Below are 12,914 nucleotides of genomic sequence, written 5' to 3' on the forward strand. Positions count from 1 at the left end.
TAAAATAAATTCTGTGTTTTCTTTCTGAAGACTGTAGTATCCTGATTTTTGGTAGTTTGGTACCCCAATCGACTGTGGCATTGTCAAAGGATTTACTTTCAAGATCTTTTGTTATGCAGCATGTATGTTATGACAGCAGTACACTGAAAGGCTGTGGATCATTTTAGGCAGAGGAGAGGGTTTCATGAAGAGTTTCTCAAATGTTCAGTTTGAGACATCAATTTATACACTAGTCTGTGCTATACACCATTAGTGTGGTGATTGCTTTTATAAAGAAGTGGTGCACTTGATCACTCTCTGAAAATACTCAGTATTTTGGCTTGCTTTGCCATACATAATTAGCACAAACTGAGGGCTAAAACTCTGTGGGCTTCTGAGTTAGCTCAGAGATGTTACTGGCACTCAATTTGCTCTTAGATCTTTGCTTGAAAATGTAGTGGTATTTTCCAATGTCTTTATCCAGACAGTCACTGGGTACTGTGTGATAGTCAGAGTTGCTTTGTGATGCAGGAAGGCAATTACAGCCCACTGGGGCTCAGTTTGCCCCTGAGTGCCACAAACTTTGAGAAGAGTTCAAGTGGGCTGTTTGTCTATAAATAGCACTCAAAGGTTACTTGAGTTCTTGCCTTCCTGCATCTCTGTTGTGCAGGGGGGTCATATCCTGGGGTCAGTCTCCACAGGGCTGTGATACTTTCCCTTCCTTTAGGTTACTCAAAAAGCAAATCTGCTCTCTACCCCTTGTCCCACTGAATAGGTGGGAGTGTCTGTAAGGTAACTTGTGTTCAAGGGACACAAGCCCTAAAGAGGATGAGACATGAAATACTGAGCTGAGTTAGAATGCTAGAAGTCAAGAACAGGAATTCTGTGCACCTTTCTCAGCATTTTTTTTTCTTCTCTTGATATTTCTCAGGGATATTTGGGGTTTTTCTTTGCTCCCTATCCTCCCACAGTGGGCAGTGCCATTTCCATGTTCCTCCTTCCCTTGTTAGTAGCAGTCTTAGCTCTTTGACATGTATCCTTCAGATTCTTGGAGCCAAGCAATTGTCAGACTTGAAATGAGGAAAGATTTCTCTCTGATAAGCCATGAAAGGAAGAACCAGGAAATGAAAAATAATTGCCAACCATTAGCTGTGATATTTTTCTGTAAAATAATTAAATAAATGGTACATTTTTTCCATATTTGATGGCACCAAGTAAAAATTTGTAGCTTTCTTTACAGAGGTCATAAGTTCTCCTTCTGGATCATTTAGCAAGTTGCATCACTTGCAAGTTTGCATCACTTCCATAAATGCATCCCATGCAAAACCAGGACACCACCTTTGTAGTTGTGTGGGTAAATATTGCATGCATTACAATCCTAGCTTAAAATAAATTCCCCAAGAGTGACTTAGGGGTTTAAAACTACTTCATATAAGCACCCAGAAGCAATCAGATTCTTCCTTCTCCTCCTTGACATAGAGGAGTGTCTGAGCTGCTGTCCAGAGCTCAGAATTGGAGCAGAGCTCCTGTGATTGTGGCTGGGCACTGGGTGGGTGACAGCAGCTCCCCATGGCAGGGCTGGGGTGGGCTGGGATGTGCTGGGAAGCACTGGGATGTATTGGGATGGGCTGGGGTGCTCTGGGATGGGCTGGGGTGCACTGGGATGTGCTGGGATGGGCTCAGATGTGCTGGGGTGCTCTGGGATGTGCTGGGGTGCTCTGGGGTGCACTGGGATGTGTTGGGGTGCTCTGGGATGTGCACTGGGATGCTCTGAGATGTGCTGGGATGCACTGGGATGTGTTGGGGTGCTCTGGGATGTGCACTGGGATGCTCTGAGATGTGTTGGGGTGCACTGGGGTGCACTGGGATGTGCACTGGGGTGCTCTGGGATGTGCTGGGGTGCTCTGGGATATTCTGGGGTGCACTGGGATGTGTTGGGGTGCCCTGGGGTGCTCTGGGATGTGCTGGGATGCACTGGGATGCGCTGAGATGCGCTGGGGTGCTCTGGGATGCACTGGGGTGCTCTGGGATGTGCTGGGGTGCGCTGGGGTGCTCTGGGATGTGCTGGGTTGCACTGGGGTGCTCTGGGATGTGCTGGGGTGCACTGGGGTGCTCTGGGATGTGTTGGGGTGCGCTGGGGTGCTCTGGGATGTGCTGGGCTGCACTGGGGTGCTCTGGGATGTGTTGGGGTGCACTGGGGTGCTCTGGGATGTGTTGGGGTGCTCTGGGGTGCTCTGGGATGTGTTGGGGTGCACTGGGGTGCTCTGGGATGTGTGTGCTCATGCTCTGCTGGGCAGGCTGGGGGCAGGTCAGTGCCCAGCTCGGCACATGTGCTGACTCTGCTGTTTAACTGTGTCCAGTTCACAGCCAGACAAAGGCAGGCAAACAATTCCGGCCATGGCTGAAGTTTTCCCTTAGCTAATCACAGCAAGGCTGGTGTGCAGGACACTACCAGAAGAGCATTTGTTTTAAGTCTAGAAGTATAAAATGGAGTTGATTACTCTCTGGTGCTGCAGCCCTGGGGAAGGTGTGGAGGGTTTGTGGCAGGAGGAGATAACCAGGAAGGGAGGACTAGCAAGGGAAAAGGCACTGGGCACCCAAGTAGTTTGCTGTGGTTTTGCTGCTGTGGCAAATGATTCTGGGTGTGTTTTGCTGGCTTTTATCTTTGCTAAGAGTGAAAAAAAAAATCCCTGACTTGGTCATTCAAAAAAACTTTAAAACAAAGTGCTAAGCTCCTATTTTAACTGTGATATCCAGTGTAACTCCCATTTAATCCCAGCAAAGCACCAAAACAAATTCAGGTTTTTCAGAGTCACATAGATAAACCACTGCTTAATCCCATTCTTTTCCTTTATAATTTGAATTAAAGTTAGTACTGTGTTTTAAATATTTTTCTCAAATCTTATATTTTCTTGCAATCAAAAGCAAGTTAGGAAGGTCTTAGTTGCCAATGGGTAAGAGTGCTTTTTCTATTAAAAAAATAAAACCCAAACCAGAACAAACCCCAACAATTTAGTGAAGCTGGTAGAAATAGTTATTCTCAGACAGAGCTGGCAGTTGTTTTCACTGTAATATTGCTTCTGTCCTGATTGCAGTTGCTGCTTTAAAACACAAGGTAAGCCAAGAGTCAGAGTTCCCTCCCAGATGGTCACCCACAGTGGAATGGGAGGAAAAGCTGTTTGCTGCTGCTGAAGTACATCTGTAATCATGGCACCAGAATAATTCATGATGTTTCCATATAAACTACATGCAATATGTGTGAGATCAAAAGCCTTTGTTTGAGTGATCAGCATGATTTTCTGCACATATGTGATGAGTGTGTGTGGAAGTTGTGCTTCCTCTAAGGGGTCACCAGTGTTGAGGGTTGCATCTGGGAACTTGTTGCCTTGTAGTAGGACAAATGTTTCTTTGATATAGATTGCATAGAAACAAAATCTTAAAAAAAGGAAAGGTTAAATTTCTTTATAAAGATCATGGATTAGGGAGCAAACATTTGGAACATACATTGGGAATGAGTGGCTGGAAGGTGTGTGAGGTGGGTAGGATGGTTTGGTGGCTGTTTGCTCTCCTAGTCAGGCAGTAATCTGCTGTTCCTGCATGGTTTTCTCTCCTCTTGCCAGTTCTGGTGGTGCCTAGAAAGATCTTTTGCTGGTCAGATTTATCTTGTGCTGAGAGAAAACTCCCTCTTCTTTTCCCCAGTGTGAGGGCAGTGGGAGAAACACGGGGAGAGGAGGAGCACAAAGTCATCCTTCTGGAAATGGCCAAATGTTAGATTGGCACAAAAAAGCTCATGTGATTTTAGCTTTAGAAAAGGTAACGTAGTGTTCATACCTGGGAGAAAATGGATGCCTAATGAAAGCTTGGAAAAAATCAAACTGACAGAAAAATTGAGAGTTGTGCTGTAGCAAAGTCTGGCATGGTCAAGATTTTAAATAAGATGAGGAGTTTTGAGGAGGTAGTTATGTGGATAGTTTTTCTGGTATTATTCTGTCCTATTTGACCTCTCATGTGTTAACAAATCTCTGCTAAAAGGTTTAAACCAATATTTTATTTCAGTGTTCTAAGCTAAAATATGTCTGGTATTCCATATCTGTCAAATACCTGTATTCTTCCTTGCATTCTGAAAACAAAGGAATGGGGTGGATTGGGTTGGCAGAGAGAAATTAAATGAAATTTCAGACTATTTGGGAAGATTGGGATTTTTCTAGAAACATCTGTAAGTCTATATAAAGCTGGTTTTCATTGCTGAATTTGCTTACTGGGTTTCCAAGCTTAACTAAAAATGGAAGTTGGTGGCTGAGGTAGTGAATTCCCTGATTAGGAAACCCTTATTGAAGTGACGTGAGACTAAATTGAAATCTAAATTTATAAATTGATTCTTAATGAATCTAATTTCTCAAAAGAAATGTTAATGAATATTGACTAGTTAATCAAGGATTTGTGTTTGTGTGGAATCTAAAATTAGCTTTCAGAGTGTGAGATATTTAAGCACACTAATGTAAAGAGGAGATGATCTCAAAAAGGAACCTTTGCCATCAAAATGTTACTGAAATAACAGTAAGAACTAACTGGAGCTGGAGAAACTTCCTGGCTTTTGATTCTGGAAAAGGAAAATCTCTCTGCTACAGCTGCCATGCTGGAAAGAGGAGAGAATGTGCTGGAGATTGCTGGCTCCTGTTCCCACAAGTGCATTGAAATAAATGTAAATGCAAGTGTAATATTAAGAGCTTGTAGTGTCAAGTAAGTGAAAAATGGGAGCTGGAATTAGGAGAAGTTTTCTCCCAAGCTGTGTGTATGTTGGAATGGCCTTTCAGGTTTTTTTTTTTCAGGCACTCCCTTTCACTTGTGAATATTGTGGGTGATTTCCTATTATGTTTAAGAGTGTGGATTTGTGAAGAAGGGATATTTTGAGATAAGGACCCTGAAATACAGTCCAGCATAATAAATTTCTGCTTTTGCCAAAAAATGCTTAGCAGATGATCTGAATATGATTTTTCAGATTGCACTGAGAATGTCATTTTTGAACGTCACAGTTTGCTGTCAGGAGTATGATTTGTAGCACTTGAGAACTCAGCTGCTCTTAAATCTATGGGGAACTGTGATGGTGACACATGAAATATTGTAAAATGCTAATTAATAAAATGTAAAAAAAAAAACCCTCAAGCTGTAGCTCTTAATTTCATGCTAAATGAATTTTATTTAGCATGTCCAAATACTAATTGAGAAGAAGAAAAATAAAAATTGCAGCCAGTGAGTTCTGTTCGTGCCATGCACTTGGTAAGACAGGAAAATAGTTTTTTAGTGAAAATTTCTATAACCTGTAAATAAAAGGATATTTTCTCATGTGAAGTGCAGATACAGCAGGACTGGTGGAGGTACAGTGAGTTCTCATTGCTCTGGAGCTGAGCTGAAATCAGACCCTAACTGTGATTTTCAGTGGTAGTGATTCCAAAGTGTGCTTGGCTTGCAAAGACTGAAAGCCTCAGTGTAGTTTTTGTAGTGTTTTAGAAAACAAAGCCAAAATAATCCCTACCATATCAAACTGTTCCATGCCTGGGAATAGTAGTGTTGAAATGATCTACTGAAAAGTGGAGAAGCATTCTGGATAATGCTTTTCTCCAAAAAAAAATAGCCAAAAATCCCAAATGGCCTTGCTCAGTCTGTACTCTCACATTTTCCTTATACTACAATTAGACTTTCCTTGTACTTCTAATGTTCTTTAGCTGAGTGTGAATTAGGGTTTTTTTAACAACACTTCATATGAAAGTTTTTAAAAGCATTTGAATTTTAGAAGATGAGGGCACTAGAATGAATTATTAGTATTTTCTAATTTCTTTACCTGAAGAGCACTACTCAATATGTGGCTTTTGCCTTGAGGACTTTAGCCTCAGCAATCAGCATACGATAAGCTACGTGTAAATATTTAAAATATATTCAAAAAATTGTAAATGTATTTGTGTCCCTCATTCTGATGCTGCAAATTAGGTATCTTAATGCAGTGAAACTTGCAAATGACTGTTCCTTTGGGTTTGCTTGGCTTTGGACTGCTCTTTACAAGCAAATGGGGGATGCTTTTCTTTGGTTTACTGGCTCTGAAACGGATCTAATATGAAACTTGTGTTTGGGGAGATGTTTAGATATCATCAGAGAGGAGCCAAGTGCACATTTTTGTTATTCACCCAGGCAATGTGTAACTTTGCCACCTGAGACCTTAGAGAGCAGCCTGTGTTCAGTTCTGCTTGTTGCCTTGTCTGGTAGCAGCTGGGTGATGTGCTGGAGTTGAGACTGTCCTGGTGGGGTCACTGCTTGTTGGCACGAGGCTTTGGACAGTCTAGAACTTCTCAATTCCTCTGAATGGAGATTCCAGTAAAGAATAAACCAAAGTTCCCCCCCTTTCCTTCCTGGAACCCTCTTCACCTTGTTTGAGGTGCTGCTTGTACAGCAGGCTGATTAGAGCAGATTCCAGACATACTATTAGAAAGATCAGACACGTTTCTGGGCTGTGGTTCTCATTTTGTACTTCTTTGGGCCTTTTAAAGCTGTCCACATTTCCATCAGAACCTGTCTTTGGGCTGTGTAAGCCCTTAAGGACTCCCAGCTAATTCTGTATGAACTGAAGCTGAGTTAGACTTTGGGATGAACATCAGGGCATAAATTGAACATGCTACAATAAATGTTCTCCAGTGTGTGTTAGAACATGCAGTGTGCTGGAACTGACAGGGGAAGCACAGAATCACCATTGAATCTGCAAGCCTTTGTGAAAAATATTGGACATTATCTCTTGGGTATGTTGATGTTTTTAGAGCAGTCTCCTTTGTTGTTCAAAGTATATGTTGATGCCAGCTGTGTGTCCTGTAAGGGATTTAACTGTGTTTTCTAAAGGCACAAACTTGTTGGTATTTAATTTCTTTTTTTGAGGCAATATCTGTATTTCTGACTTGTTAAACTCAGAATACACTGAGAAGTTTCCAGCTCATTTCAGGTTACCTTAAAACTCTGACCTTGGTAGTTACAAGGTGGGAATACCCTGATGAGTCTGAAAGTCAACAAGGAAATGGGAGTGTTGAATATAGGAGTGTAGGTGTGTATGAGCAAACTTTTCCCTTGAAAGGTGAGTTCCTTGTGCTAATACACCTCTGTAATCAACTCCAGGCTAATTTCAATAGTTCAGTCATATGGCATTGAGGTGTGGAACATCTGGCATTATCTGGCCCCGAGTTCAGCCATTGACCTTTTCCATTGTTGGGTAGTGCTGCTGGCCTTGCTCCTGTGGGGTTTGTGAGCAGCTGGCACGTGGCTCCAGCAGCAGGTGCTCAGACAGAGCTGCCCACCACAGAGGATGTGAAGATGTCTCTGCCTCTTCTCATCTGAAGATGTGCAGGCCCTGCAGTGGCCCTGCTTTTCTCTGCAGAGGGTAAAGCAGGAACATCACAGCACAAGTGAAAGTCTCTCCACTCCCTATTCTTCCAGTTGTCTATAGTTCAGGAATATCCCTAAATAGTGACTTTCAGGGCCACTGTTCATAGGATGTTAGAAGGCACAGGCTTTACAGTGATTCTATCCAAGCTATTTTTGTGTTCACCTTTTTGGTCTTTGCATGGCAGCTTATGTTGGATGAAGGCATTTTCTTTTGATTGCTTCAGAACATACTCTTCATCATTTTAGTGTTAAGCTGTAACCTTGCATTAGAAGCATCACTCTCTCCATACAATTAATGGCTGTGGACTGTTCTCAATAAAAAACAACAGATCCCATATTCTCTTTTCAGACTTAAACCTGCAACAGTGATCAGTCCATGAGAAGATGAAGAGCATGGCCTCTACAGAGGCATGTGTGTAATGTTCCAGGAAGTACAGAATGTCAGGGCTTGGGTCCAGTTCAGATAGTGTCAGATCAGTAACATGTTAGACAGACTGTAATAATGTGAGAAACTGTGGTCGCTCTTGTGCAAGAGTGTGTAGAATGGTCCTGAGGATGCTTTCAGTGTTTGTTGGATGGGAGGAAGCAAGAAGAATTTTGGCCAAGATCCTGAACGTAAATCAGACTGCTGGAGTCCCTGTGTGTATGAGTGTGACACAAGAACAAGTGGTTTGGGCACAAAATGAAGTAAATTAGAGATTAAAAGACACATGAGCATTACAGCATTGAGATTCTGGCACAGTCATCCTAAATCATAGCAAAATAAAAACTTCAGATTGTTATTATATAGTAAATTATTGAGTATAATGTGCAAAAGGAGGGTGAATGAATGTGTGTCTGCAGTGGTAATTCTTGTAGTCTGTCTCCCTTTGACTCCAGCTAGCCAAACAAATGTCAGCTCTAATGTCTTCTGTGGCTGTTGATTAGTTTTGGCATGTGCAATATAAAAATATGAAATTAAGAGCTGGGATGGCACCTGGGTTGAGCTCTAGCTGGTGAGGTAAATAAAAAGCACCTTCCACTTACCCTCTGAAAGGCCTTGATGTGGTTATAGCTCATTTTTTGGAACAAAGTGTGAAACAGGAGTGAACTTTAAGTGTGCTTTGATTGAGTCCTCCAGGAGACCACCAGGTAAAATCCATGAAAACAGATTCTTGGGAATAGGAGAGCTGTAGTGGGTCAAGTTTGTCTGTCTCAACCAGGCACAGAAGATCTGGATGTGTTTAAAAAAAGATCGGATGTGGCACTTGGTGCCATGGTTTAGTTGAGGAGTTGAGGCATGGGTTGGACTCTCTGATCCTTAAGGTCTGTTCCAACCCAGTGATTCTGTGAATTTGTGGTGTGACTTCTGCCTTCAGAAATCCCAGGTATGAAATGCCACAACAAGTTTTTAAAACAGGGAAGGTATCAAGTGTAGGTCCTGCTTGTCCAGGCAACCTGTCAGTTCTGCTGCCTTGGTGAGCTGAAATAATGGAGATATCCAGTGTAGCTGCAGATAGCCAGGTCATGTGGGGTTTTGATGGTGGTGTTTTGGTAGTTCTTTGGATTGGTTTCTTTTGGCTGGACTTTGTATTTTCCACTTCTTTTGTCAACAGTAGAGCTGTTAGCAGCTCCTTCAATTAGATCTTTTAAAGTGGAGGGAAGCTGCAGTTGTGTTGCTCCTTGTAAGCGAAATCTGTGCATTTTTAGCCTTTGCTCAGGGGTCCTGTGGATTTCTCTGAGTACTTTTCCATGTTGTTTACCACGGTGTTCAGCTCTGCTTGCAGCAGTCCCAGATGAGGCCTCAGTGCTGAGTTGTGAAGACTTAATTCTTTGTCTTTCCTTCAGCAGTGCTTTATGTACACTGCAGTGCAGCGTAAGCCAGCACTGCCACCAGAAATAGCTCCTGTAAACATCTCAGCAGTTGCTCTGTGAGCCACTGGGGAAGCAGAGCTGTGGAAAAACTGTCACTTTCTTGGTGTATTTGCAACTAAATTGATGTCCTGACCCAGTTTTGTAGTGACTGTCCCCCACTGTCCCACCTGCAGAGATGACAGGACTTCAACCCCTTCACACCACCAGCAAATCCAGTTCACATGGATACATAAGGCATGAGCTGTGGCATTTGGGGCTTGTTTATTAACTTTGCTATATTTAACAGTGATGGCCATGGGGGTGGTGGCCTCAACAGTTTGGAGGTGGAAGGGGTCATGTGGCCAATGGCCTCCAAGAGTCCATGGACCCTCATTTTTGTGCTCTGATTGCTCTGGACTAGCCAGGCTTCCAACCCACACAGCTGGATGTGTGATTTCTGATTTCATTGCAGAGTGGGCACTTGGTTATGAATTGGTTTTTGTAGCCCCTTGACAATGCTGAAGGGATCCAGATGTGGGATGTTGGAGCCAGGGAGGAGGTGCACAAGTCTCTTAAGGTGCTCATTGAACCTCCATTGCTCATTTCCATCAGCTGCACCCCAGGGGAGGTGTCTGTCTGTCTGTCTGTCTCAGTGGCAGGAGGGAGATTCTCCATCATGTCCAGCACCACGTTCCAGTGCTGCTAGCCAGCTGTGCAGGGTAAGGTCACAGCATGCCTGGTGTGCTGGCATAAAGAGATTTAGGGTGGAGAGATTTGGTAAGTATTGATTCTGACATTACTGAGAAACAAATTGGATGTTCTCAAACTGTGGAAATACGTTGTCTGAAGACAATGTTCAAACTTAAAATATGATTTATTCTGTAATAATTACAAGCTGGGTTGTGGGAAATCAAACATTTACATTTACACTGTGGTGTAAGTCAAGCCTGCAGAGATATGCACATACCAAGTAGCAAATCTTCTGAGGGATAAGGTGCTTATATCCAGAGGTTTCTATCTAATTTGACCCTTTTTAACAGCTAAGGACTTGAAGTTACTGATTCATGACTGGTGAAAGTGGCTGATCTATAAAGCAGTAACCATTTGTCTTTTGTAGCACATGAAATTGATTGATTTATGTTTGGGGTTTTTTTGTGGGTGGCTGGGAGGTGTTTGTGCTGTTTGTGCATTTGTACCTGAAGATACAAGCGCTGTCCACACTGCAGTGATTGTTTCCACATGTTAAACTATGAGGAGTAAAACTTGAGCAAAGAACCTGTTATAAAAAAAGAAACTGTTAAGAAAGTTCCTTGAATCTAAGCATTTCTGCTGTGTTATGTCTGTGAAGGAGAGGCATTGATTTCAAGTATACTTATAGTATTTGAAATTTCCTTTCCTAACTTTTGCTCCTGTAGCTAGAGCAGGGCAATTTAGAGTGGTAAATTGGTGGAGTTAAAACTAATAAACATTTTAAGTTTTCCTACTCTTAAAAAAAAGTATATTAGAACTCAGTCTGCTTTGTTTTGGGTGGGAAAGGGATAATAAGTATTTTAAGTTGAAAAATTCTTCACATTCAGAAAATACTAAATCACATCTATTTCCCAAACTTCTGGTTTTGGGCTTCAATGCCTGTATTTATCCTTAATGCCCCATTATGATGGTTTTTGAGCTTCTTTTAAGTTCTTCAAAGGTATGACTTGAGACTTCAGGATAAGTAACAAAGCTGCCAATTGAAAGATATAGGGTTTTAGTTAATTAAATATTATTATAGTTAATTAAATATTCGGGTCTTGGGCAAATGTTAGCAGATAGTTTCGTTTTAAGTAGCTAATTATCTGGCATGTTTGCAAATGATTTTTAACTAATAGTGCATGTGGCTGAACTCTAAAATAGTGTCTTTGCATTTCTTTTGTGTGACTTTCATACTAACCCGACTGATGAACGAACGTGCCCTGAAGGAATTGGTAAATTGTCCACTGCCGATGGCAAAGCCTTCGCAGATCCCGAGGTTCTCCGGAGACTGACGTCGTCCGTCAGCTGCGCGCTGGACGAGGCGGCGGCCGCGCTGACGCGCATGAGGGCCGAGAACAACCACAACAACGGCCAGGTGGACAAGTACGTGCTGGTTCTCCAGTGAAATCCATTCACTGTACATGCTGACTGCCCCTGGTTCCCCAGCCATGGGGTTTGATTTCAGATCCATTCATTGTACATGCTGACTGCCCCTGGTGCTACAGCTATGGGGTTTGATTTCAGATCCATTCATTGTACATGCTGACTGCCCCTGGTGCTACAGCTATGGGGTTTGATTTCAGATCCAGTTCATTGTACATGCTGACTGCCCCTGGTTCCCCAGCTATGGGGTTTGATTTGAGATCAGTTCATTGTACATGCTGACCAGCCCTGGTTCCCCAGCTATGGGGTTTTATTTCAGATCCAGTTCATTGTACATGCTGACTGCCCCTGGTTCCCCAGCTATGGGGTTTGATTTCAGATCCAGTTCATTGTACATGCTGACTGCCCCCTGGTTCTCCAGCTATGGGGTTTTACTTCAGATCCATTCATTGTACATACTGACCACTCCTGGTTCCCCAGCTATGGGGTTTTATTTCAGATCCAGTTCATTGTACATACTGACCACCCCTGGTTCACCAGCTATGGGGTTTGATTTCAAATTCAGTTAATGGTTCGTACTGACCAGCCCTGTTCCCCTACTATGGGATTTTATTTCAAATTCAGTTAATTGTACATACTGACCAGCCCTAGTTCCCAAACTATGGAATGGAATTTTATCTCAAATCCAGTTCTATGTATGTTCTGACCGCACCTGGTTCTCCAACTATGGAATTTTATTTCAGATCCAGTTAGTTGTATGTACTGTTCACCCCTGGTTCTCCAACTGTGGGATTTTTTTTTTCAAATCCAGTTAGTTGTACGTACTGTTCACCCCTGGTTCTCCAACTATGGGATTTTATTTCAGATCCAGTTAGTTGTATGTACTGTTCACCCCTGGTTCTCCAACTATGGGATTTTATTTCAAATCCTGTTAGTTGTATGTACTGACCACCCCTAGTTCCCCAAGTACGGAATAGGGGTTTATTTCAAATTCACTTAATTGTACATACTGACCACCCTCCTGGTTCCCCAGCTATGAGATTTTATTTCAAATCCAGTTCTATGTCCATACTAACCACCCCCATTCCCCAACTACAGAATGGGATTTTATTTCAAATTTAGTTAATTTTATGTGCTGACCACCCCTGGTTCCCCAACTATAGAATGAGATTTTATTTCAAATTCAGTTAATTGTACACACTGACTACCCCCAGTTCCCCAACTATAGAATAGAATTTTATTTCAAATTCAATTAATTTTACATACTGACTACCCCTGGTTACCCAAATAAGGAATTTTATTTCGAATCCAGTTCTATGTATGTACTGACCACCCCTAGTTCCTCAAATAAGGAATTTTATTTCAAATTCAGTTAATTGTATGTACTGACCACCCCCAGTTCCCCAACTATGGAATGGGATTTTTTTTTTCAAATTCAGTTAATTGTACATACTGACCACCCCCAGTTCCCCAGCTATGGAATGGGATTTGTTTTCAAGTTCAGGTAATTTTATAGTTAGTAATGGAGCTGTTCTACTGCTAGCAGAAGCAGATTGCATCTGAAGGTG

General features: G+C 42.3%; 1 protein-coding gene across 7 annotated transcripts in view; it reads left to right on the plus strand.

Moving 5' to 3' along the window:
- The window catches only part of ANKHD1 (ankyrin repeat and KH domain containing 1), a 100,467-nt gene that overhangs the window by 24,005 nt on the left and 63,548 nt on the right, over positions 1–12,914 (plus strand). For all 7 annotated transcript variants that reach the window (XM_054643135.2, XM_077186518.1, XM_077186520.1 and 4 more), the window contains exon 3: positions 11,190–11,346. In XM_054643135.2, coding sequence (XP_054499110.2) covers positions 11,190–11,346 — 157 coding nt within the window. The remainder of the gene's footprint in view (positions 1–11,189; positions 11,347–12,914) is intronic.

Source organism: Agelaius phoeniceus, chromosome 15, assembly GCF_051311805.1.
Source record: "Agelaius phoeniceus isolate bAgePho1 chromosome 15, bAgePho1.hap1, whole genome shotgun sequence".
Lineage (NCBI taxonomy): Eukaryota > Metazoa > Chordata > Aves > Passeriformes > Icteridae > Agelaius > Agelaius phoeniceus.